At 43.5% G+C, this 27,657-nt stretch overlaps 2 protein-coding genes across 8 annotated transcripts; one reads left to right on the top strand and one right to left on the bottom strand.

The window, feature by feature from the left end:
* The first annotated feature begins 6,610 nt into the window (after positions 1-6,610).
* On the top strand, positions 6,611-20,416 carry LOC311106287 (calcium-binding protein 39-like). Of its 7 annotated transcripts, XM_084148577.1 has the most exons (11): positions 6,611-6,758; positions 7,263-7,331; positions 7,572-7,633; positions 12,113-12,273; positions 12,985-13,149; positions 13,807-13,925; positions 16,512-16,680; positions 16,827-16,886; positions 17,347-17,412; positions 17,814-17,957; positions 18,063-20,416. In XM_084148577.1, the coding sequence occupies exons 4-11, from the start codon at positions 12,160-12,162 to the stop codon at positions 18,249-18,251; spliced, it is 1,026 nt and encodes a 341-aa protein (XP_084004703.1). In that variant the 5' UTR covers positions 6,611-6,758; positions 7,263-7,331; positions 7,572-7,633; positions 12,113-12,159; the 3' UTR covers positions 18,252-20,416. The 7 variants fall into 7 exon arrangements, with proteins under 7 accessions (XP_084004703.1, XP_084004702.1, XP_084004704.1 ...); XM_084148576.1 differs by lacking the exon at positions 7,572-7,633; XM_084148578.1 differs by lacking the exon at positions 7,263-7,331.
* Positions 20,417-24,637: 4,221 nt separating this feature from the next.
* LOC311106214 (lysophosphatidic acid receptor 4-like) lies at positions 24,638-25,555 on the bottom strand (the record flags this gene model as incomplete). Its single annotated transcript, XM_084148518.1, has 1 exon — positions 24,638-25,555. The coding sequence occupies one exon, from the start codon at positions 25,553-25,555 to the stop codon at positions 24,689-24,691; it is 867 nt and encodes a 288-aa protein (XP_084004644.1). The 3' UTR covers positions 24,638-24,688.
* Between the last annotated feature and the right edge of the window lie 2,102 nt (positions 25,556-27,657).

Below are 27,657 nucleotides of genomic sequence, written 5' to 3' on the forward strand. Positions count from 1 at the left end.
CCACTTCTACAGGCTATATTTTTCATAGTCCTAGTCCCATTCTAAAATGTATTTAGCACTTAGCCCACTATTGCTATTTTACCTGCCTTGATTCTAAATGTATGTTGTTGTTATTATTGTATATAATTTTTGTAATGTTTTTCCTCAGTAGAGCTTTGAGATAACTCTGTAATGAAAAGTGCTATACAAATTAAATGTAGCCTATTATTAAACATTTGGGATTTACGCATGGATTTCCTTATTGCCCTATCAGGTAAATGGACCTATGCTATGGCTTAAAAACAACAAAATAGCATTCAAATGCTAGATAAATGGATTTAAGTGTAATGTTCTCCTGTCATTGTGCTCCCAGTTAGGTCCTCTGTTCAGGAACCCAGACTTTGAACCCAGACAGTGTGTGTCCAGAAACAGGAACAGGAGACCTCAGGTGAGTATGACACCAACGGGTGTTCTGCAGCCCATCCCTGAGAACCGAGACCCAGTGGAACAGAGCCTGAGACCCCCACCACCTGAGAGGACCATCATCAACCTGCAGTTACACACACAGGTAGGACTCTAGTCCTGCAGCGTGACCTTCTAGTTTGTGTGTGTGTGTGTGTTCCACTGTGTTCGTCAACTATAATGTGGCTATAACTATTTGCATAACACCATAGGAATGTGTATGATTGAGTCTTTTTTAATTCTTATGTTATATCTGAAAAATCTCCAATGTTCTCTCTCGATTAGCTTGACCAACAAGGAGCGTTATCCCACTCTGAAGAGAAGAGAGGGAAAACCAACCCACTCTCTGGGATCCATGACCTGGTAAGTGACCTTTGTTTTAAGTGTAACCTTTTTTCTTAGAAGTGTTGTAGAACAGGGGTAAACAACTAAATTAAGCCACGGGATGATTTTTGTTGGAGCACATGGTCGGGGGTCCGGAACATAATTATAATAATTTGTACACTGCAAATTGACCACAACTAAACTCTAAAAGAGATTGTATTTGAAAATAACAATAATTTCATACAATGATTATATTGAGACACGATCACATCCAGTGCCTTCGGAAAGTTTTCAGACCCCTTGATTTTTTCCACATTTTGTTACGTTACAGCCTTATTCTAACATGTATTCAATCGTTTTTTTCCCTCATCAATCTACACACAATACCCCATAATGACAAAGCAAAAACAGGCTTTTATAAATTTCTGCTAACAACTAAAATATCACATTTACATAAGTATTCAGACCCTTTACTCAGTACTTTGTTGAAGCACCTTTGGCAGCGATTACAGCATCGTCTCTTCTTCGGTATGACGCGACAAGCTTGGCACATCTGTATTTGGGGAATTTCTCCCATTCTTCTCTGCAGATCCTCTCAAGCTCTGTCATGTTGGATGGGGAGCGTTGCTGCACAGCTATTTTCAGGTCTCTCCAGAGATGTTCGATCGGGTTCAAGTCCGGGCTCTGGCTGGGCCTCTCAAGGACATTCAGAGGCTTGTCCCGAAGCCACTCCTGCGTTGTCCTGGCTGTGTGCTTAGGGTCGTTGTCCTGTTGGAAGGTGAACCTTCACCCCAGTCTGAGGTCCTGAACGCTCTGGAGCAGGTTTTCATCAAGGATCTCTCTGTACTTTGCTCCGTTCAGCTTTGACTCGATCCTGACTAGTCTCCCAGTCCCTGCCGCTGAAAAATATCCCCACAGCATGATGCTTCCACAACTATGCTTCACCGTAGGGATGGTGCCAGGTTTCCTCCAGATGTGACGCTTGGCATTCAGGCTAAAGAGTTCAATCTTGGTTTCATCAGACCAGATAATCTTTTTTCTCATGGTCTGAGTCTTTAGGTGCCTTTTGGCAAACTCCAAGAGGGCTGTCATGTGCCTTTTACTGAGGAGTGGCTTCCGTCTGACCACTCTACCATAAAGGCCTGATTGGTGGAGTGCTGCAGAGATGGTTGTCCTTCTGGAAGTTTATCCCATCTCCACAGAGGAACTCTAGAGCTCTGTCAGAGTGACCATCAGGTTCTTGGTCACCTCCTTGACCAAGGCCCTTCTCCCCCGATTGCTCCGTTTGGCAGGGCGGCCAGCTCTAGGAAGAGTGTTGGTGGTTCCAAACTTCTTCCATTTAAGAATGATGGAGGCCACTTTGTTCTTGGGGACCTTCAATGGGGCAGAAATGTTTTGGTACCCTTCCCCAGATCTGTGCCTCGACACAATCCTGTCTCGGAGCTCTACGGACAATTCCTTCGACCTCATGGCTTGGTTTTTGCTCTGACATGCACTGTCAACTGTGGGACCTTATATAGACAGGTGTGTGCCTTTCCAAATCATGTCCCATCAATTAAATGTACCACAGGTGGACTCCAATCAAGGATGATCAATGGAAACAGGAATGCACCTGAGCTCAACTTCGAGTCTCATAGCAAAGGGTCTGAATACTTATGTAAATAAGGTATTTCTGTTTTTAATTTTTTATAAATTAGCAAACATTTCTAAAAACCTGTTTTCGCTTTGCCATTATGGGGTATTGTGTGTAGATTGCTGAGGAATTTTTTTCATTTAATCCATTTTATAATAAGGCTGTAACGTAACAAAAGTAAAGGGGTCTGAATACTTTCAAATTCCCTCAATTAAACTAAAATTTTAGCTGAATTCCTGATGATTTTACAGTCTTTTTTGAGCAAAAACTAAACTGCCTGTTGCCCACCCCTGTCGTAGAAGGAGACAAAGGTAAACACAGATTGTGTGTGTGTGTGTGTGTGTGTGTGTGTGTGTGTGTGTGTGTGTATGTGTGTGTGTGTGTGTGTGTGTGTGTGTGTGTGTGTGAATGATGCAGACAGTCCCCCTGTGTGAGAAAGAGAAGGCCCTGTTGGTTAAAGCCAGAGAGAGGACCATGAGATACTTGAAGGAGGATCTGTCTTACTACCACGAGAAGGTCACCAAAGACCTGGGATCCCTAGGCCAGACCCTGGACAGAGCTCTGGTGCTGAACCAGAACGAAGAGGAAGCTAAGCTGGAGGAGAGGATTGATTTTGAAAGGATGGTTAGGAGGTTTGGGAAGGGGGAGAGATTGATGAAGCCAGCGCTAGAGGTTGCAGGAAGAATAGACAGAAAAAGATCAAGACACCCGAATGTAAAGAAGGTAATGAATGGGAGAAGAGCCGGCCAACTAGTGAAGGTGGCAGAAGAGGAAGAGAGTAAAGGTGGTCAAAGTGCGAAGCCGGTGAAAATTGACAAGGAACCATTGCAGAGTTCATGGACAAGATCCAAAATGTGTTCGAGGGTTTTGAGAAAGTCCAAGACATCGACATGTGTCACATGATCAGAAAGCAGATTAAGCAAGACCAGATGATGTTGGAAGCTCCAGCAGGAGTTAGTAGTGGGCTCTTTCAGAAACTACTGGCGAGAGCGGGAGGAGAGCATTGAACCCATGCTAGACAGAGTGCAGAAAATAGCCGCTGTGGAAGCTGAGGTAACACCACACACCACAGCATGCTGTAGGTCAGCTGGTATAATGGCAGGAACAGGGAGGGAAGAATAGCATTCAGGTTTCTTTACAACTCACATTGTGCACTATAATAGCCTTCAGTATTGCCGCAGTATTTTGGATTGTGTTAACTCACGTTGGAGTCCTGTTAGGTTTTTATAAAAATGCATTGTGCATGTTATGTTTAGCCCAGCCAGGTCACCCATTATACAAGTCAGTATTCGATGTCCATCCAGGTCTGAGGATGTCAGGAGATGACGTGGAAACTGGCCACTAGGGGCAACAGTGAGCACTGTTACATTGAAGTAGGTTTAGGTTTTGCTAGGGCGTTGTTCCCTTCCAGTAGGTTTAGGTTTTGCTAGGGCGTTGTTCCCTTCCAGTAGGTTTAGGTTTTGCTAGGGCGTTGTTCCCTTCCAGTAGGTTTAGGTTTTGCTAGGGCGTTGTTACCTTCCAGTAGGTTTAGGTTTTGCTAGGGCGTTGTTACCTTCCAGTAGGTTTAGGTTTTGCTAGGGCGTTGTGGACGGGAATGGCAGATAGGTGTAAGTATCTGATTCCAAAGGTTTCAAGTTTGAATCCTGCGATAGAAATTAGTTTTTTAGATTTTTGTTTTAAGCCTATCCCAAACCTTACCCTTACATTAACCATTCAGAGTTAATGCCTAACATTAAGAATTTGGAGTTAATGCCTGAACATAACCTTAAAGACTTCAAAATGTGACATTTGAGAAACATGGACGAACGTCTAATTCTAACGTGAGACTGTGAGAGCTGGTAGGTTTAGCCACATGATCTAACCCTGCACCTCTGTCTCGTCTCTCATGCAGAATGACTTCGCTACTCTTGAGTCAGTGGTAAGTTGTTTACTGGATTCATACAGTATTTCTTCCAACATATATTAAATACTGATTAATTACTGCAGTTGAAATGTTCTCCCAGTATGTGAGACCTGTTAGGTTTTGATACATATGTACTCCCACTGGACACACACTGGTTGAATCACTGTTGTTTCCATGTAATTTCAATAAAATCATGTTGAACCAACATGGAGTAGACGTTGAATTGACGTCTGTGCCCAGTGGGCTGTATCTTGTCACTGTGATCTTGTGATTAATAATGTGAACTAATCTTGTACCTCTAATCTTCCCATCAAGAGTCAGAACTACAGTGACTATGACCTCCTTGACCTCTGTCTCTCTGACCACTGCTCCACTGACCGCTACCCTCCAGACCACTGCCACTCCCCCCCTCTCCCTCCCCGTTCGCATCCCTCCCTCTAGCCTCCAGACCACCGCTGCTCCACCCCTGCCTCTCCCCCATCGCCTTCCCCCACTGAAGGTTCCACTGCCGACCCTGGCATGGCCACAGACCATCCATCTGCCACCCATCTCCACCCAGACTGAGGGAGGACTGACAGGCAACTCCGACAGGACTGGAACCCCTGTACTGGTAAGAAGACTGATAAGAACCAGGCTCCCTCTCTCTCTGGCAGTCAGATCCACACATGGTGTCACATAGAGGCAAGCTAGTGTAGATCTGTAAGATTATAGCTGCGCTGGAAAGATGTTTAAATGCTGTATTATGTTTCTCAGACTCTGGACACTAATGGAGATAAGACAGGAGAAACCAATGAGATTGATTATGTTGAGGTAGAGGAGATTATCATCCTGCCTGATGAGATTGATTATGAGGAGGTAGAGGAGATTATCATCCTGCCTGATAAGATTGATTATGAGGAGGTAGAGGAGATTATCATCCTGCCTGATGAGATTGATTATGAGGAGGTGGAGGAGATTATCATCCTGCCTGATGAGATTGATTATGAGGAGGTAGAGGAGATTATCATCCTGCCTGATGAGGAAAGGTTCCAAGTGAAGCAAGAGGAGAAGGAAGAAGTGAAGGTAGAGGAGAAGAAGGAATGCCGAAAGACCCTCAAGAAGAGGTGAGTTTTAAGTAGACAGAAGAGAATGAAATAGTGGAGGGAGGGAAAAGCTAGCAGACAGACGGACACATAAAAGGAGATAGTAAAGGATGGTGTGACCACAGGAGATTGGTGGTAGCTTAATTGGGGAGGACGGGCTTGAGTTAATGGCTGGAGTGGAATAGGTGGAATGGTATCAAAGACATCAAACAAAGGGTTTCCATGTTTTTGATGCCATTCCATTTGCTCCATTCCAGACGTTATTATGAACCTTCCTCCCTTCAGCAACCTCCACTGGGTGTGACTCACAATTTTGAAGTGTTGCAGTAGTGTCCATATTGTTCCATTCATGTCAGTGGTTACTGTCTCCCTCACAGGTTTATCAGATGTCTGAGGAAGATGTGTTGCTGTGGAGGCTGCTCTCAGAAAAGCTGCAACTGAAATCTTCATCACACCGCAACCAGAGACTCCAAAACACACACACACACAGATGTGCGCACACAGACATACACATACACCAGGGGTTTTAATTTGATTTCATCCTATTTTTCAATAAACATAAAATCCCATCCTGTTGTTTGTTTTGTTCAGATTGGCAGGTCTTTAATATTTTGTCCAGGGTTGGTTTTGGGAAGGCTCCAAAGCTAGTAGAATACAGTGGTCCTATTCATTCATTACAACTTTATAAGATTTAGCCTCTTCACTCTGGGAGACCTGTACACATTAGTCTCCCGGAGCCAAGAGGCTTTATAGGGTTGTGCCTCAAGGGGAAGGCAAGAATAAAGAGAAAAAGCATGCATGCAGAATTGCTCACCAAACATACTTTTTGTCTAGGGTGTGCGGATTCAATGTAGCCCTCTTTAGGAGTGTGTGGATTCCAATGATTTATATATACACACCACAGGAGGTTGGTGGCACCTTAATTGGGGAGGATGGGCTTGTGGTCATGGCTGGAGCTGAATGGTATCAAATGCATCAAACACATGGTTTCCATGTGCTTGATGCCATTCCATTAGCGCCGTTCCAGCCATTATTATGAGCCTTCATCCCCTCAGCAGCCTCCTGTGATATACATACAGTATGTTTATATACATAATTGGTGGATTCATTCATGCACTCTTCCTGGTGCATGAGCGCCTCCCTGTGGACACTCACGAGGCCCCATGTGCAGATGCTATAGCGTTATACGAGCAGCGGGTGGCGGTAGACCTCGATGCCCAACCAGTCGCACACATAAAACGACAAGGAAACGAACATTTCAAGGGGAGGCGACAAATAAGGAAAACAAATGAGTTTTTAATCCAACGGGACAAACCGGTACATAGCCGTTAGCTGTTCAGACATCGGTGGAGAGTGAAAATATCGAGTTTGTAAGGTTTGATATTGTATTTGTCATTTTGATAACAATTAGCTGGGCTGCCTACATTGGCCAATGATGTTAGCTAACGCCAGGTAGTTAAATTAGCTGTCTAGCTAACGATGTTAGCCAACTAGCTAACGATGTTAGCCAGCTAGCGGAGGCCTGTCAAAGCGTTCGAGCGTATAACGTTATTTGTTAGCCTAGCTAGCTTCTCAGTAGATATTTAGCTAGCTGCTACACACGAGAAGTTAGCAAGACCTTGAACGCAAAAAAATAGCAAGCTAGTTGGGAGCATCACACAATTATCTTGAACTTAGTAGTTAGTACGGTAACTAGCTAGCTGGTGCTGTTGTGTAGTTAGTTGGCTAGCTAACGTTAGCTAGCAGTTAACGTTGTCGATAGTTGGCCAACTAGGTTTCTAGCTAGTTAGCTGGCCAGACAGCGTTGCCGTTGTGATAGCTAAGTTAGCAAGCGAGCTAACTAACGTTAGTCATATTTTAAGGCCTGTTGTGTATTTAGGCCTCCTGTATGGACCACAATATGAGAACGTCAGTGAAAGGCGGATTGACCACTTGGTGAAGTCGAAAGGTGCGTAGAGATTAATAATATCAAATTAGCCAGGGAAACTCAGTTCAAACCGGGGGCGGGTAGATGTCTGCGTTTATATTTGAATCCGTTAACATGTGACACAACAGATATGTGACCAGGCTAGGTCATGCTTTAGTGCTGGTTGGTTATATTCTTGGCTCCAGTGCTGGGTTCTAATTCTAAATGTAGATGCCATGCTAAGACATAGATCAGAGTCTGAGCCAGAGTTTTTGTTCACAGGTCAGGGGAAGATCCCATCTGGAAACAGGTTGCCAAAGCAGACAGACAGACAGACCGGGCGGGTACATCACCCTTTGTCTCACTCAATATCCACTATATTCTGGGAGTAATTTGACTGGTCTTGACTGTACACATTATAACAGTGCTATTGGAATCCACGCTGTCTTTCGATAGCTGAGGAACGCTCAACTCCGTTCTCTTATACCGAGAAGGAGTAGAGTATTTAATAACAGGTCGCGTGATTTGCTAGCAACAACATTGAGTCACTGTCAATCAATACTTTTATCGAATACATCCACCTACTTTCCTCATTTGTGTTGCTCAACTCAGCGCGAATGCACTTGTGCCAATTGAATCTCAGTTTACGTAATACGTCAAGACTACTACGTCTCCAGTTAAGCAACACAAATTAGGAAAAAGTCGGTTGTATTCAAACTTTTTATTAAAAGTATGAATTTCAGTACCCCGTGGGACCACAGTCGGGTACAAACTTAGGTACATATAGGCATTTTAAGAATTTACATTTTTACAAGTATTGACTAATGGGGACTCAATGTTGTTGCTAGCAAATCACTCGACCAGTTATTAATACTCAACCGCCTTGATATGAGAACGGATTTGAGTGTTCCTCAGCGATCTTTGGACAACCGGCATTGTCATGGCTGTTCGAAAATGGGGGACATTAAGCAAGTCTCCTTTCTGCACCCTTTCCATACAGACAGCGCACCCATCCCTCCATGGTGTGAGTTCAACTCTTCCTTATGTTCTTCTCAAATCAAATCAAGTTTTATTTGTCACATACACGTGTTTAGCAGATGTTATAGCGGGTGTAGCGAAATGCTTGTGCTTCTAGCTCCGACAGCTAACAAGTAATATCTAACAATTTCACAACGTATACCCAATACACACAAAACTAGTAAGGAATGGGATTTAAGAATATATACATATGGACAAGCAATGACAGACCAAGGAAGCCAAATTTAACACCACTGTTGTCAGATTGACACCTTGAACAGCGGTGATACAGCATAGATAACCCCACCTATGTCCCAGTCCCCTACTAGCAGTAGGGAGACCCAGCTAACATGCTGACCAGACCGCATGCACACGCATGTTGATTTTGTCCACCCACACCAGACGCGATCAGGACACACAGGTTGAAATATCAAAATGAACTCTGAACCAACTATATTAACTTCGGGACAGGTCGAAAACCATTAAACATGTATGGCTAGCTAGCTTGCTGTTGCTAGCTAATTTGTCCTGGGATATAAACATTGGGTTGTTATTTTACCTGAAATGCACAAGTTCCTCTACTCTGACAATTCATCCACAGATAAAAGGGTAAACCGAGTGAGTTTCTAGTTCTCTCCTCCTTCAGGCTGCTTCTTCTTTGGACTTTATATGGCGGTTGCCAACCAACTTTAAGGCGCATTACCACCACCAACTGGACTGGAGCGTAGACCTTTGTTCATCTTTCGATCCCCCACGTGGGTATATGCTCCTAAAAACCAATGAGGAGATGGGAGAGGCAGGACTTGCAGCACGTCTAGCGTCACAAATAGAACCATGTTCTATTGTAGTGCCTGGCTACGCTGACGCTCGCGAGCAGTGTGGGTGCAATGATTTAATAACATGTATGGGTACATTTATTTTGCAACGCGGGCGGTCTGGTCATCATGTAAGGCCTGTATAGGCGATATGCACAGGCGAGCATGACGTATTTCCGGTTAAATCTCAGGATGGATGTAAACTTCCGGTTATTGTAGAATGCTGTGTTACCATATGCTAGCATTGAATGCTTGTCGTCAAAAACATCCGAAACGGTAAATTTTCGTCGTTGTTGTTTATCTTAATGTTAATGTTTTTACTTGTAATACTTCGTCTTGACTTATAACACGATGACGTGTAAACGTACGAAAGTACAGGAGGGACGACAGACATGCCACATTCAGAGTAATGCGCAGTCTGATATAGTAATGCAACCAAATGATTGCATATCCCACACCCAGCCACACAGGAACAGTAGCTTTTAACAAGCACAACTGGCTGTGAATCACGCAATGTCATCTGAAATACACAGAAGCATAATTTAATGGGTTTTGAAAGACGAGGGTCTACAGCAGCAGGAGTAGGAGCAAAACTTGTTCTTTCTAATTTTTACTGGTATAAGCAACTTATCCACTGTCTCCTGTCACTTTCGTGCTTTCTGCATCACTTTCCTACTGTCTTGCACCACTTGGCTATACTGTCTCCCACCACTTACCTATTGTCTTGTGCCATTTACCTACCTTCAAACAGTATTGGCAGAGCAGTAGGTGAGTGGTGCAACATTGTAGCCTAGTACCAATAACAACAGTAGAGTGAAGGTTTTGCTCCTAATTCCTCTTGAAAAGTAGAAACATCAAGTACAAAAGCAAGGAAGTTGGGCCATATGTTTATGAGGAAAGAAGTAAAGATGACAGGACAGTTTTGAGTAGAACATCAGCAGTTTGAAGAATAGCTGAGTGGAATATGTTACTGTCATTGCAGTCATCAAGTCAGGAAAAAGTAGTAATCTCATTATTGTTTACATTTCAAACCAAACTCCAATTTGTTTACAACAGACCCAACAACAAAGCATGGCAATTCCCACTCAGCTACCCTGGTCTGTATTAGGCTACCACTGTTCAGCTATCGTGAAAACCACTAAAGTTCTAAAGTGTTCTCTTAGCAATGGCAACCAAAGCTGTGGTATTATTAAACGAGTAAAACATGTGTTGAACGGAACCTTGAACAAGTTCAACAGAACTTTGAACGTGTCACTTAATCTAGTCCTACTCTCAGCTGGTGTGGTGGCTTTAGTTTCTTCATTGAGCGGTAGCAGTGGGCTCTCACAGAGATCTCATTTGTAGCCCTGTTTTTTACCTGATACTTTCATAAAAGTACAAACACATGAAGTGAGAGGTATATACACATGAATAAACTTGATTTAAAGCATGATTAACCTGAAGCAGGATGGAGTCATGACTTAAAACACCAAAGCAAGGCTTCTAGCTCAGGCTAGGAAGCGTTAGCATATTACCTTCAAAGTTGCAAAGATAATAAGAAATGTAAAATTTGAAGCCTTCATCCAGTTTGCTACGTGGTGTCGTACTGGATGTCCGGACGACCCTCCGTATATCATTAACAGATACTTTAGGCAACTCCAGCAAACACCTTGTAAACTTCATCTCTGCCATCATAACGGTCTACTGTCATTGTCTAATGTTTTTGGGCTCTATGCACGCCAATTCGGAAGTGATGCGTGCATAGAGCCTATTGTAAAAAGTGACTGGGTGAGTCATGGAATGTGGCAACTGATGGGGATGGGGGCCACAAAGAATCTAAACTCGGGCTGCAGTTGCTCGCCGGTCTGCGTACCCACATAAAAAAATAATTGTATGTTCACCCCCAGCCCATCCCTTGCCCTAGATAAAAGCTCAGTGAGAGAAGGTCTGACGTCCCACTGAGGGGCTCATGCATTCCCCAGGCTCTCACTGCTCTACGCCATTACTAGATAAGGTTATAAGCACCATACAGTTTGTCTGGGGAGGTGTGTGTGTGTGTGTGAGAGAGTTCATTAAGAGAAAGGATATGTGGCTGAACAGTGGTGTGTTGTTTACACTAGTGGGGAGAGGCTGGAGAAGGGGATAAGTACCGGTAAGTGGAGTTTTCCGTGACCTTAACAACACGAGAAGGGGTCATGTAGAGGCCCCTTTAGAAAAGGGTAGGGCAGAGGACATTCTACCTCTGTAATCATTGACTAACACTGACCAATCAGTCATGTCTCAACGTCGCCTCCCTTTATGGTGCAACTGGTCAGTAAACCAATCGATCAATAGTAATTACCTCGACTTACCTGTACTCCCTCACATTGACTCGGTACCGGTACCCCAAGTATATAGTCTCATTATTGTTATTTTATTGTGTTACTTGTTTTAATTTTTTTACTTTAGTTTATTTTGTAAATATTTCCTTAACTGCCTTGTTGGTTAAGGGCTTGTAAGTAAGCATTTCACGGTAAGGTCCTCACCTGTTGTATTTGGCTCATGTGACAAATCACATTTTATTTGATCCATAGTTACAAAGTAAACACAACTCCTGCAGTTAGCTTCCCCTTTCAACAACCTCACGCACAATTAGAATAATGATTGTAATGCTTAATAGCAAATCTCAGTATGAGGTTGAGAATCAACATTTTCCTTCTTCAGATCGATCTGTTTAGCCTGCCCCTCTACAGCCTGTTGTTTCTTAGCAATATGAATCCTAGTGTCAGCCTACTGACTCACAATTCATAAGTCATACTATGTTGTATCTTGGTATGATTTATGATGAAAAGTGAGTCACATTGTTAGTGCCTTAGTACTGATTGCTCCTCCTCACTGAGCTCTCGGAGTCAGTACCGATGCAGTTTGAACAACTCTTCTGTCACAGTTTGGTTTAGTCTTTCTCTGCATATCCCTTTCTTTCTCTCTTTCATTCATCTCCTTCAGTTGTTTATCTTCCCTTCCTGTGGATAGGTAGGACTGTGCACTCGCTGCTTGGTCGACCACGGTAACTCGCCACCATGCCATTCCCCTTTGGCAAGTCCCACAAGTCGCCGGCGGATATCGTCAAGAACCTGAAGGATAGCATGACGGTGTTGGAGAAACACGACATCTCTGACAAGAAGGCTGAGAAGGTAAACAACCAACACACACACTTATGCTTACACACAGGTAGACACACAAAGGCCGATACAGTTGAGTACCTCCTAGTTACACCTCTCTCTAACTTGACTAGTGACCTCAGAGATTCTATGGAAGCGATGGAGTGGGGAATTTCAAACCCCTCCCTCTAAGAGTTTGATTTGACTACAGTTTAAGGCAGGGCTCTCCAACCCTGTTCCTGGAGAGCTACCCTTCTGTAGGTTTTCGCTCCAACCCTAGCTGTAACTAACCTGATTCAGCTTATCAACCAGCTCATTATTAGAATCAGGTGCGCTAGATTAGGGTTGGAGTGAGAACCTACAGGACGGTAGCTCTCCGGGAACAGGGTTGGAGTGAGAACCTACAGGACGGTAGCTCTCCGGGAACAGGGTTGGAGAGCCCTGGTGTAAGGGGAAGGGGGGGGTACCTGTGTTTCGAGATTTACACCATTTACAAAAATGGTGCCTATCATGTTTGATGTCAAGAGACGTCAGTCACAAAAACCTGTTGAGGGGTTAGTTTCCTTTCATAACAAGCCATCTCTAGACTCTGAAGAGAGTGTATGATGGGATCATTTCAGGACAACATGGGATGGTGGGGGTTAGCTACGTCATAGGAAACAGTATAGTGACTGATGGAGAGCTAGCTAATATTATGTAGAGCGCTAAATTAGTCTGTATTTGTCTTTGTGTGTGTGTGTCCAGGCCACAGAAGAGGTGTCTAAGAGCCTGGTGGCGATGAAGGAGATTCTCTATGGTACCAATGAGAAGGAGCCCCAGACTGAGGCGGTGGCCCAGCTGGCTCAGGAGCTCTACAACAGCGGCCTGCTCAGCACCCTCGTAGCTGACCTGCAGCTCATCGACTTTGAGGTGAGACACTTTACACTGCAGGTTTGTTTGTTTGTCTGTCTGTCTTTGAGACAGATGCAGAGGTATGAGAGATTTATTTTGAGATGCTGACTAGAAGGGTATCTTTGTGACGAGTGAGAGAGACAGATTTAAGTCGACGTATAGAAAGACAAAAGACTGACTGTGTCCTGTCTCTTTTACTGGCACATGGACTTGCTTTCACATGCTTTTTTTGCTCACTGCAATATGTCTGGCCCATGGTGTGGGTGTGTGGTGGTAGTAGTAGGTGTGTGTAGGCTTCACTGAGTCACCTTATCAGCCTGAGTCAGTGTGATTCTCCTCTTCCTCTTTGACCTTCTCCACATCCTTCAGTGGGTCTGTGTCATTCTCACCCATCTGAAGATACATCTGTCTTGGCTATTCCTGCTATAGGGAGGCTGAATTTGATAATAGGTGCAAAAACAACGCAATGATACTCATTTGAAATGTGACAATTCACCAATGGTGCAAATAGGTGAATCTGTTTTATCACCATAACATGTATAAGAACATCGGATTCAGAATTAGAAGTTTAAAATAAGAGAACATTGTTTTGAAACCATGGCTGTTTGGAATCTGACCACTTGTGATTTTCACACCTTTCTAAGATTATTTCATGTCATTTGTGTTCAACATCAGGGTAAGAAGGATGTGGCTCAGATTTTCAACAACATCCTGAGGCGTCAGATCGGGACGCGGACGCCCACGGTGGAGTACCTCTGCACTCAGCAGAACACCCTCTTCATGCTGCTCAAAGGGTGAGGCCTGGGGCACCCAAACCTACACTACACCCTGTCATTTACAATGCTGGGGTGTAGTGTTTTTGTGTTGGGTAATAAGTGGATACCTTTTAAGTCAGTTAAGTTTTATTTGAAGTGAATTACCACATTGTCTCAATACAGAATAATTAAATGCATCGAAATAGAAAGATAAATACTGCAGAAATTGACAAACAGCAGATATTGATAGTAATAACTGGAGACCTTGACAGTGTCCTATATCAGGGATCATCAACTAGATTCAGTCGCGGGCAGATATTTAATTTTTTATTGAGCGGATGGTCAGGGAGCCGGAACATAATTGTGATTGTGGACTACAGGGAAAAAAAGAGGACTGAACACGCCCCCATTCTCATCGACGGGCTGTAGTGGAACAGGTTGAGAGCTTCAAGTTCCTTGATGTCCACATCACGAACAAACTATCATGGACCAAACACACCAAGACAGTTGTGAAGAGGGCACGACAAAGCCTATTCCCCCTCAGGAGACTGAAAAGATTTGACATGGGTCTTCAGATCCTCAAAGTTCTACAGCTGCACCATCGAGAGCATCCTGACTGGTTGCATCACCGCCTGGTATGGCAACTGCTCAGCCTCCGACCGCAAGGCACTACAGAGGGTAGTGCGTACGGCCCACTACATCAATGGGGCCAAGCTTCCTGCCATCCAGGACCTCTATACCAGGCGGTGTCAGAGGAATGCCCAAAAAATGGTCAAAGACTCCAGCCACCCTAGTCATAGACTGTTCTCTCTGCTACCGCACGGCAAGCGGTACCGGAGCGCCAAGTCTAGGTCCAAAAGGCTTCTCAACAGCTTCTACCCCCAAGCCATAAGACTCCTGAACAGCTAATCATGGCTCCCCAGACTATTTAGACTTTTTCTTTAAAAAAACTGCATTGTTGCTTAAGGGCTTGTAAGTAAGCATTTCACTGTAATGTCTACACCTGTTGTATTCGGCGCATGTGGCAAATAAAATTTGATTTGATTTAATTACAAATAATTTGTAGACTGCAAATTGACTGCAAGAAACACAAACAATGTTTGACTAAAACATAATCATTTCAAACCTTGCTTACAGACTATAAAACACAATTTCAAACCTTGCTTACATTTGTATACGATCAGGTGTTTCTCTATTATGCGTGGGAATACTTTGGAACAGATTTCTTAAATTAAAATCAATTGGAGCTGATTTGCTGGTGTTTTTACAGTCTTTTATGTCCCCCCCCAAAAACACTTTGGGGGGGCCAAATAAAACCACCCGTGGGCCAAATTCTGCCCGCAGGCCACCAGTAGGGGAACACCAGTGACGCTCTGAGTAATTAGCCTATTCCTATTTGCTATAGTCTATTTCAATACATTTGTGAGATAGAACGCAAGAGAGGAATGTTGGCCAGACAGAACAGATAATACTTTTTTACATACCGGACTCTCCTGAACTATCTTGTGTTTAGTTGTTTACATTATTTTTTGCCTGTATTCTCTTCTGTCTCCATTTGATTGGCTGTAATCCAGTATAATATATAATAATATGAATATGACTGAAGGCTACGCTTCATTGTTTTATGCATGGATTTCTCCCGATCAAAAAATGAATGTAAATGTTGAGTTTCATCTCAAACATGTATTTTTATAGCCTAAAAACATAAGGTAGCCAGAGGACTAATAGTGAGGGAGAACAAACCATATCAATAGCCTATAGAAACATCTAATGACCAGTTTAAGCTTATTAAGTAAGAAATGATCAATGCAGACCGTGTAATTCCCTTCAAACAAGGCCAAATGGCCGATAACTTATCATTATTCCTCCTACTGGCCGATCATAAAAGCTTTACGGCAACTTAAAGTTAGAAACATTAGCTTATTTCCCAAATATTCTAGCTTACGAAGGTGTTGTCCTAAAGTTATGGCTTTCAAAAATAACACGAATGAACGTCTATAGACTAGGCATAGGCTATTGTCATAGGCTATCACAGATTAATGATAGATAGAACTAACAATATTATTTATTTTTCTATTATTTTATGAGGCTCTTCAGTAAGGGCCATTCTACTGCCAATGTTTGTCTACAGAGATTACAATGGCTGTGTGCTCGATTTTATACACCTGTCAGCAACGGGTGTGGCTGAAATAGCTAAATCCACTAATTTGAAGGGGTGTCCACATACTAGTGTAGCTCACCACAGTAAGACAGCCAGTTCCTCATCAGACAGTCACTGCTCCATCACAGCGTGCCACACACACACACCTGCTGCATGTTAAAGCTCCTCCACAATAAAGGAATATTATAAAAGATTTGCCAGCACTTAGCCTCTGCCCAGGTGTTCAATAACATTATCTTTCGTCATGATTCATCCAGTTGCATTCGATTTCACGCTGTAGCAGGGTTGTCTTTTTTCAACAAAAAACTATTTTTGGGGGGGTTGACCAATAGGGGGCGACGGCATCGTATGTCAAAATGTTTTATGGGTACATAATCACGATAGGACAAAGGTTAACATCGCCCAACCCTACTTGCGGCGTAATAACTGGATACCTCCTTCCTATTCCAATGTTCTCCTGGCAGGTACGAGTCTCCAGAGATCGCTCTGAACTGTGGCATCATGCTGAGGGAGTGTATCAGGCACGAGCCGCTGGCCAAGATCACCCTGGGGGCCGAGCAGTTCTACGACTTCTTCAGATACGTGGAGATGTCCACGTTTGACATCGCCTCAGATGCATTCGCCACTTTTAAAGTGAGTTTTTCAAAATGACCGCTTTAAAAAAAAATCTGAACTGTAATATCTCACACCCATAGGACCATGGGTTTCTTGGGGCCTAGATAGAGGGCCTGTACTATTCAGCTCATTGGTTAAAATACCTGTATGTGTTCCTCTTCCAGGACTTGCTAACGAGACACAAGATTCTGAGTGCTGAGTTCCTGGAGCAGCATTACGACAGGGTAAGCCCTCCACATCGTGTTGAAATATAACCCGGCGAGAACACATCTCCATGATACTTTTCTTCCAATGTTACTTTTTCTGAATAGCAACCTGTCACGGTTAACAGAGCTTTCTAAGACGATCTGAGGTCACACCAGTACAAGCTGAGTTTATTTGCGCTAAACCCCAGCCTGACAACTGAGTATTTCAGAGACATCTCTAAGATCCATGAAAAGTATATCAGGGAATATGGAAATTACCTTGAGACGTGGCAGCACAGTACTCAGCAACGGTTTTTCTCCTAAGATAAAAAACTGGCATCTGACATGTGGCTGTTTTGAATACACGGCAGCTCCCTGTCTATAGGTGTGGGAAGATCACTAGTTGGCTTGTCAACGAGTTTGCAAACAAGCAGATGCACTCTGAAATAGTGGCTTGACATTCACTCAGATGATTAGCTTTCTCCTCCCCTCCCTCCAGTTCTTCAGTGAATATGAGAAGTTACTCCACTCAGAGAACTACGTGACTAAAAGGCAATCCCTCAAGGTAAGAACGTTATTCCTGTTGTAGTAAACATCTGTCATGTAGTATTTGTATATATGCCTGTTTTTGAGGGCTAAGTATAGATGGTCTCTTTACATGGTGTTTGGTTACTGAAAATATCCCCAAGCAGCAAGCTGACTGATGTAGTGCCACCCTGTGGATGGAGTAGGTTTTAGATATGTTTCATCTGCCTTGTAACGTCCTCCCCTATTTTTGCCAATGCATAGCAGTATCTTCACTTTGCCTTGTGTAAACCCAACTATAATGATTTATATCTATTTATATAGTTTTAGCTGAATCTTATGTTTCAAACATGGCATTCAATAAATTATTACTTTTTCACCTTCCACAGACTGTAATTGCAATTAATACTTAATGTTTTTTGTCACTCTGAAACAATCTAGTTGCTGGGAGAGCTTCTTCTCGATCGACACAATTTCACCATCATGACGAAATACATCAGCAAGCCAGAGAACCTCAAGCTAATGATGAACCTTCTTCGAGACAAAAGCCGCAACATCCAGTTTGAGGCCTTCCACGTCTTTAAGGTAAAAGAAAAACGAGAGACTAGCACAAGGCTATAGCAGGCGGTGCAATTTTATATCAGTTTAGTTGGATTGTAAGAATAATTTCTCCTCTTACTTCCCCTCTAGGTGTTTGTGGCCAACCCCAACAAGACACAGCCCATCTTGGACATTCTTCTGAAGAACCAGACCAAACTCATTGAGTTCCTCTCCAAGTTCCAGAACGACAGGACGGAGGACGAACAGTTCAACGATGAAAAGACATACCTGGTCAAACAGATCAGAGATCTGAAGAGGCCGGCCCCCCAGGAGGCCTGAGGGAGGGGCTTAAGTGGTCCAGACAACATCTGGATAACGGACTCATCAGCAGCTGCTGCTGTTCTGGTTTTTCCACCATTTGAGGAAACAAAACAAAAAATATTGCGCCCGTATCAAGTCATCAGGAAGTCTCCAGCTCATTCTGCTGTTCAACGCAACGGACATACAATTTATTTTTATTTAAAGTTTCTCCTTTTAAAAAGAAAAGAGATTAACATAAAATATGCTGCTTCTTTCTTACACATTAAGACGTGGAAGGGTAACATCAACAACACAACAAAGGTCATTCAAACAAATAGTAACAATGAAATCTACTACATTTGAGCGCTATGCAGACTTCTGACGCGCGCACACACAGTGCTATAATATCAGCATAAACCTTGAGATGAAAAGGTACTAACAAAGTGAACATTGGGGTGTTGGTTGCATGCCTTGTCAGATCCATGGCTGTACTTGGGGCTAGACGCTGGCCCTGTCTACTTAGCGTCACAGACGGCAGAAAGCACGTGCATCGCAGTACCAGCTACAACTCTTATCTATGCTTTCATCGTATACAGCAGCAACAGTGATGCATTTTAAAATGGGCTCTCCAACGGCCTCACACCGAACCATGCAGCCTGTGGTGTATTGTGAAACGGCACAGAGCGGATGGTATGGGTAAAATGCTAGATATTATTTCGGTACAGGCCTGACTTGGGTTTCTTTTTTGTTCTGGGACAGGGTGAATGTGTACATATGCCTTGTATTTTTTATTATTTTTGCTTTGTAGATTTTGTTGAAACATTGACACATGAATATATATATATATTACCTTAAATCAAGTTTTTCGTTCATTCTAATCAAATTACTTTTTTTAAGAGGAAAGATATCTGTCATTTTCTGCGTTTCATTTGACTGCCGAATTGAAATGGTGGCTGGTTTTTCTTTGTACATAACTTCCAGCCAGGGCCAGCTCTCACGTTGTTAACCTAGAAGACATTAATAATAATTAGTACAGCTGGGGAATGTCATGGTATTAGCCAGATCTCTTAATCTTCTTTTTTTTGCTGTCTGTATTTGAGTAACTCAGATGACTAAAATGTGCTGGGGTGCCAGGACAGTGGTGTGGAGGGGAGGGGAGGGGAGGGAATGGGATGGGATGGGGCAAGGCGCTAACCGAAACATGAAGCCTGTGTATTTGTGCACTTTGTGCTGAGCAGCCAGCCAATGGCCGTGTTCCCCTGCTCAGACGTTGCATGCATCAACCAATGGTTGCGTGCTACGTCATCCACTGACAGATTGCTATAACATATGTGGTTAGCTGATACGTAAAATATCTATCCAAGCGTTGTAAGCTCTGGCAGGCATCAGCAATGCTGGGCAGAGGAACACGCCCTTCATCTCCTAACTGGAATCTGATCGGGGGGGTTGGTGGGGATTTCAGGGAATCGCAACATTCTCCCCCCACTCATCCACTCTGTGGTTTATTATGAGATTCAATGCTTTCTGATGGTGTAGGGGTGTTGCACCATATCTAGTGAGCTTCAGGAGTTGACCGTTACTTAGCACATTCAACATTTTCTCCCTTTACCCCCCCAGTTTGAGCCTTTTTCATTGGGGTTAAAATTCCAGTACAATTCCAGAGCATTATGTATGTTCTTTGGAGATTGTTTAATTGTTTACTTTACACTGACTGAGCAAATCTGCCATTTTAAAACGCAGTATTTATTTGAGGGATGGAGTTGATTGGATGATAAGAATATCTTGCATATATACCACTCAACAGACATGTTTACTTGCAGTGAAGGATATGGTCAGAGAGTGATGTTGAGCCAAGTGCTTTTGACTGAAAGCTCATCCATATATCCCAATAGACGACTGATCAGCCATTTCATTGTGCTAACCAACAGAGAACAGTACGCTAAAGACCAGTATTCCTCAATGCATATTTAAATTGCATGTTCCTCTACTGGCTGCATGGTACTCTCTACAAACAATGTTGTACTGGAATTTTCTTCCAAAAATAACAAATGAACATTTGAGATAGCGTGAGATTATTTGGCTATGTCTAACCTTTGACTCCAGTCCCAGCACATTGAGTGTGTGGGTGCTTTCAGAAGTGTCAAAAAGGCTTTGGCCTTATAATCTAAACAGAAATAAATGAAAAACATTTGGAATAAATTGAACCTGTGGTCAGTGTTATTTGTCTCTCATTGTCCTTTCCTGTATCTGTCTCAGTGATGAATGTCTGGAAGAGTAAAATAAATAAATCCAGGATTCAAGCACACTCATTTTACACACACACAACACAACACTGAACAGTCCAGGGCTATATAGGGGTGGTGATGAGATGAGGTGCAGCTGCGCTGGAGGTGATTAGGGTGCGTTGGGTTTCCATTCCGGTGTTGCCGAGGTGGTGCGCTCAGACCGGTGGCTCAGTAGACCGGCGAATCAGAGCGCCGGAGGGGAGCAACGGGAGGAGACGTGACACTATGCACCATATTTATCTTCAATGGTTCTCTTGCCGCTACTTGCTATACATATAAATAACACCCCGTATTCAAAAATACCTCGTTATTTTATAGTGGCTGCAGACCACAGACATTTCTTCTAAATGCGTACAGACAACTGTCAGCGGGACTTCCCATGGTACCGTTACGCCCTCTTATATACTGCAGACAAGTCATATTTGCATGATTTAGCTTATTCATAATTAATTCATAATTAACGTTTGCTTCATTCATGTGACCGACCAATACTGGGTCATGCATGTGACAGACCAATACCTCACGAGGCTTCTTTGTAAGCTGAGACCTTGAAACTGAGATATCAAAACAAGGGTCTGGTTGTACCGCAAAATTGCAGATACTGATAGCGAGGGTTAGTTCAATCAGTCACTTGCATGAACACAGAAAGTGGTTTATAGAAAAGCACAAATATAAGAATTTCCATCACACATGAAATCCTGCCTCTGTCAGCAACCACCCGACCTAATGTTGTGTCACATCGCATCGCTCTCAGCTTTATCTCTTGCTCTTTGTCCCACTGTGTTTGTCTGTCACTGCATCCCCCCTGGTACACCTCCTCTTGCTTCTGTCTCTTTCACCTGATCTGTCTTCTTCTTTAGCTCAGTCACCCTATCAGACTAAAGGAAAACATGTGAATGTGAGTTTAAGAACCAGTGTCCCTACAATGTGAAGTAGACAAATTGGCCATTATTAGTCTTTGTGCATGTTTGCACCTGTATGTAAGGCCTCTAAAGTCTAGAATAATCTACAGTGAGGGAAAAAAGTATTTGATCCCCTGCTGATTTTGTACGTTTGCCCACTGACAAAGACATGATCAGTCTATAATTTTAATGGTAGGTTTATTTGAACAGTGAGAGACAGAATAACAACAACAAAATCCAGAAAAACGCATGTCAAAAATGTTATAAATTGATTTGCATTTTAATGAGGGAAATAAGTATTTGACCCCTCTGCAAAACATGACTTAGTACTTGGTGGCAAAACCCTTGTTGGCAATCACAGAGGTCAGACGTTTCTTGTAGTTAGCCACCAGGTTTGCACACATCTCAGGAGGGATTTTGTTCCACTCCTCTTTGCAGATCTTCTCCAAGTCATTAAGGTTTCGAGCCTGACGTTTGGCAACTCAAACCTTCAGCTCCCTCCACAGATTTTCTATGGGATTAAGGTCTGGAGACTGGCTAGGCCACTCCAGGATCTTAATGTGCCTCTTCTTGAGCCACTCCTTTGTTGCCTTGGCCGTGTGTTTTGGGTCATTGTCATGCTGGAATACCCATCCACGACCCATTTTCAATGCCCTGGCTGAGGGAAGGAGGTTCTCACCCAAGATTTGACGGTACATGGCCCCGTCCATCGTCCCTTTGATGCGGTGAAGTTGTCCTGTCCCCTTAGCAGAAAAACACCCCCATAGCATAATGTTTCCACCTCCATGTTTGATGGTGGGGATGGTGTTCTTGGGGTCATAGGCAGCATTCCTCCTCCTCCAAACACGGCGAGTTGAGTTGATGCCAAAGAGCTCGATTTTGGTCTCATCTGACCACAACACTTTCACCCAGTTCTCCTCTGAATCATTCAGATGTTCATTGGCAAACTTCAGATGGGTCTGTATATGTGCTTTCTTGAGCAGGGGGACCTTGCGGGCGCTGCAGGATTTCAGTCCTTCACGGCGTAGTGTGTTACCAATTGTTTTCATGGTGACTATGGTCCCAGCTGCCTTGAGATCATTGACAAGATCCTCCCGTGTAGTTCTGGGCTGATTCCTCACCGTTCTCATGATCATTGCAACTCCACGAGGTGAGATCTTGCATGGAGCCCCAGGCCGAGGGAGATTGACAGTTCTTTTGTGTTTCTTCCATTTGCAAATAATCGCACCAACTGTTGTCACCTTCTCACCAAGCTGCTTGGCGATGGTCTTGTAGCCCATTCCAGCCTTGTGTATGTCTACAATCTTGTCCCTGACATCCTTGGAGAGCTCTTTGGTCTTGGCCATGGTGGAGAGTTTGGAATCTGATTGATTGATTGCTTCTGTGGACAGGTGTCTTTTATACAGGTAACAAACTGAGATTAGGAGCACTCCCTTTAAGAGTGTGCTCCTAATCTCAGCTCGTTACCTGTATAATAGACACCTGGGAGCCAGAAATCTCTCTGATTGAGAGGGGGTCAAATACTTATTTCCCTCATTAAAATGCAAATCAATTTATAACATTTTTGACATGCGTTTTTCTGGATTTTTGTTGTTGTTATTCTGTTCAAATAAACCTACCATTAAAATGATAGACTGATAATTTCTTTGTCAGTGGGCAAACGTACAAAATCAGCAGGGGATCAAATACTTTTTTCCCTCACTGTACATGACACTTACTGTATTGATAAATATGTAATATGATACCAGATTATTTATAGCCAAGCTGCCCTTCTCCCTGTGAAAGCATCAAAGAAAGTTTCTCCCTGTGAAAGCATCAAAGAAAGTTTCTCCCTTCTTTTTGATGCCCCTCTTTTCACCTCTTCATTCTTTGTTTTTCTTTCAGGGATGGCCAAGCCTCTCCCCCTTTGTTTGCACTCTTTATCAATGCTTTATCAAGTCGTTCTAGTACAATTCTGTCTTGATTTTTCCCCCTGCATGTGTGTTTCTCTGTAAGGAACAACCGCACTGTTCGAATCTTTTATAAGACCACGTTTAAAGCCTTGGTCCAGAGTCAGAGACTGGACTAAAGTAAAGACTGCTGTAAGGGAGCTTATTATATCATATGTTAATATATACCTTAGACTGGTCTGTATATTTTGTCTGCTGGTGAAGTCTTTTCTGTGAATAAAGTAGTTAAAAGCACCTGGGGGTTTCTGTTTCTTGTTCTTTTTAAATAACTGATAGTTGTTACTGTATTGTGGGCATCATGGGACATTTCGCTGTCCCGGTTCTCTTTGGCTCTGTGCATGTGCCACCAGCCTTGTTTCAGTGTCTAGAAGTAACGGATCATATTCTTAAGTGTCAGTGGGTGAAAGTGTGAAACTAGGTTGGTTAAAGTGGAGAGTTGTGGTATGCTTCTACATGGTGCTCCCCTTAGCGCAGCACAACACATATAGCCTTTTTAGACAACAAATATGTTACATAGCCTATATCCAGTCAAAACACACTGCTTGATTAGTTTTCTTAGGCCCAAAGGAATTCTTACGTCAGATAGCGGCTTTTCGCAGATAGCGTGACGATTTCCCCTTTACTGGCGGTTGAGGGAAAAGCGTCGCATAGGAGTGACGCCACCTGTCGGAAGACAAAGGCTCGAAGGATGAATTTATTTGCATGCCACCTTTACACTGGCTTTCCGTATTAGACTCCATAGTGACTCCTTATGTACAGACTGTCTGTCATATAGCCTGGACACAGATGTCCCTCCACGTGGCAGGGCTCTGAGCCACAAAGCTGTTGGATGGCTGCTGCTGCCTGCCAGGATCCTCAGCCAGGATCCTCATGAATTATCAAGAAAGTCACATGACTGTCTGATGGTCGAACCACTCAACAACGGGAAATGTTGGGCACCCGGCCCCGCATGTGGATGAAAGCAGGATTGAAAGCCATAGTAATTATCAGTACTTTTGGAAAAATGACAGTGTGGTCGATGTACAGAACCTAGTAAATGTCAATGACTTCAGTCTTATTAACCATCAAAATCACAAAGATAAGAGGTTGTAAAGTGTTTATTGTATAAAACATATTCATTGTATGAGCACATCTTAAAAGTACAGATGAGCGCAATTAAACTTATATAGAAGAAGAGATTAATTGTTACCAAAAAAACAACTCAACTGTAACATGTAAATTGACAAAATATCATTTTACATTTAACTATAAATTGTGGCATATTTAGGAACACATTTTGATGCCTTTACCTCAAACTCTCTCCACTGATAGTGGTTTCTCACTCACTGTGTACTCACCCCTCATCTACTTTCATGTGATCTGGCCAGAGAAACCTCCATGTCAGAACCCTCTTTCTTCTTCCAGAAAGCATCTAAAGAGAAGTAGTACAACAGTGGATCTAGACAGCAGTTGACGCTGGCCAGACAGAACATGGGCATGACAGCCACCCTGTTTTTGAGCGTTAGCACGATGGAGAATGGCAGGAAGAAGACAATAAACATCAGAAGGTTGATGGTGAAGATCAGCATGACGTTCATCTTGTTGTTGACCTTGGCGGCATCGCTGAGGTGCCCGCGTAGCTTCCAGGACACCATGGCGGAGGAGACCACGTTGACCCCCAGCATGGCGAACACCAGCCCAGACTGCACATAACCAACGATCGGCAACCCCACAGCACATCCACTAGTTGTAAACTCAAAGCAGACGTTATTGGCATTACAGCTCTTCATCCGACGGATCTGGTAGAGGCTCTCTGGGATGTTGACCGCCACGATCAGGAGCCAGACGAAGACACAGGCCTTCCAGGCGTTGGTGGTGGTGCGGAGGTGGCGGGACCTCAGAGGGAAGACCACAGCCAGCAGCCTGTCCAGGCCAATGAAGGTGATGAAGATGGCGCTGGAGCGGATGTTGTTGCGGAACAGCATGGTGGTGGCGGTGCAGGCCTGGATGCCCAGGGGCCAGGTGCCCGTGGTGTAGAAGTAGACCCGGGTGGGCAGGGAGAGCACCAGCAGCAGGTCGGACAGAGCCAGGTGGCTCATGAAGACAGCACTGGAGGATTTGAGGCCATGGCGGCGGAGCAGAATCCACAGCGACACGGCGTTGAGCGGCAGTCCCAGCACCAACACGCAACCATACACTGTGGCAGAGGCTGCATACTCATAACTCATAGCTCCGGAACTATTGTTGGTATTGTTCATGGTGTCTGTGCGTGTGATTAGAAAAGAGACAGAAACAACACCAAACCACTCACTCAGTGCTCTGGTTGCCACATCCTACCAGAGCGGTGTGCATAGAGGTCGAGCTGTTCATAACTTTCGGAATAAAAGTGTTGAAATAGGAAGTGAGGGTGATTTTTTTTCTTTTCAGAAAGGACCTCCCATCCTCTCTGCTTATCACGTTGAAGAGTCTTGAACAAATGACATATTTTTGAGTAAGAAACTATCAACAGGAAGTATCTCTGATCTCTCTGATCTATACAGACAGTCTTAACATTTTTTTGCGAAGAGTGAGTTATTCGTAGTGAATACTTACAGTGGGGGAAAAAAGTATTTAGTCAGCCACCAATTGTGCAAATTCTCCGACTTAAAAAGATGAGAGAGGCCTGTAATTTTCATCATAGGTACACGTCAACTATGACAGACAAATTGAGAAAAAGAAATCCAGAAAATCACATTGTAGGATTTTTAATGAATTTATTAGCAAATTATGGTGGAAAATAAGTATTTGGTCACCTACAAACAAGCAAGATTTCTGGCTCTCACAGACATGTAACTTCTTCTTTAAGAGGCTCCTCTGTCCTCCACTCGTTACCTGTATTAATGGCACCTGTTTGAACTTGTTATCAGTATAAAAGACACCTGTCCACAACCTCAAACAGTCACACTCCAAACTCCACTATGGCCAAGACCAAAGAGCTGTCAAAGGACACCAGAAACAAAATTGTAGACCTGCACCAGGCTGGGAAGACTGAATCTGCAATAGGTAAGCAGCTTGGTTTGAAGAAATCAACTGTGGGAGCAATTATTAGGAAATGGAAGACATACAAGACCACTGATAATCTCCCTCGATCTGGGGCTCCACGCAAGATCTCACCCCGTGGGGTCAAAATGATCACAAGAACGGTGAGCAAAAATCCCAGAACCACACGGGGGGACCTAGTGAATGACCTGCAGAGAGCTGGGACCAAAGTAACAAAGCCTACCATCAGTAACACACTACGCCGCCAGGGACTCAAATCCTGCAGTGCCAGACGTGTCCCCCTGCTTAAGCCAGTACATGTCCAGGCCCGTCTGAAATTTGCTAGAGTGCATTTGGATGATCCAGAAGAGGATTGGGAGAATGTCATATGGTCAGATGAAACCAAAATAGAACTTTTTGGTAAAAACTCAACTCATCGTGTTTGGAGGACAAAGAATGCTGAGTTGCATCCAAAGAACACCATACCTACTGTGAAGCATGGGGGTGGAAACATCATGCTTTGGGGCTGTTTTTCTGCAAAGGGACCAGAACGACTGATCCGTGTAAAGGAAAGAATGAATGGGGCCATGTATCGTGAGATTTTGAGTGAAAACCTCCTTCCATCAGCAAGGGCATTGAAGATGAAACGTGGCTGGGTCTTTCAGCATGACAATGATCCCAAACACACCGCCCGGACAACGAAGGAGTGGCTTCGTAAGAAGCATTTCAAGGTCCTGGAGTGGCCTAGCCAGTCTCCAGATCTCAACCCCATAGAAAATCTTTGGAGGGAGTTCAAAGTCCGTGTTGCCCAGCGACAGCCCCAAAACATCACTGCTCTAGAGGAGATCTGCATGGAGGAATGGGCCAAAATACCAGCAACAGTGTGTGAAAACCTTGTGAAGACTTACAGAAAACGTTTGACCTGTGTCATTGCCAACAAAGGGTATATAACAAAGTATTGAGAAACTTTTGTTATTGACCAAATACTTATTTTCCACCATAATTTGCAAATAAATTCATTAAAAATCCTACAATGTGATTTTCTGGATTTTTTTTCTCTCATTTTGGTCTGTCATAGTTGACGTGTACCTATGATGAAAATTACAGGCCTCTCTCATCTTTTTAAGTGGGAGAACTTGCACAATTGGTGGCTGACTAAATACTTTTTTCCCCCTACAAACAGGTGTTGATCAAGAGCAATTGTCTAAAACATTGAAATACCGTTTTAGATTTGAAATGGTCTGGATGTACACATTTGGGCTGGCTAGATTGAGAGTGGGTGGATTACATCTGAACAGTCCATATCTGAACG

The sequence above is a fragment of the Coregonus lavaretus genome (assembly GCF_964263955.1).
Source record: "Coregonus lavaretus genome assembly, chromosome: 30".
NCBI lineage: Eukaryota > Metazoa > Chordata > Actinopteri > Salmoniformes > Salmonidae > Coregonus > Coregonus lavaretus.

Excerpts from the sequence above, each read along its gene's own strand:
- LOC311106287 (XM_084148577.1), top strand. The coding sequence starts at position 12,160 with ATGCCATTCCCCTTTGGCAAGTCCCACAAGTCGCCGGCGGATATCGTC. Across the intron at positions 12,274-12,984 it reads CTGACAAGAAGGCTGAGAAG|GCCACAGAAGAGGTGTCTAA; the intron begins GTAAACAACCAA and ends GTGTGTGTCCAG. Across the intron at positions 17,413-17,813 it reads CTAAAAGGCAATCCCTCAAG|TTGCTGGGAGAGCTTCTTCT; the intron begins GTAAGAACGTTA and ends GAAACAATCTAG.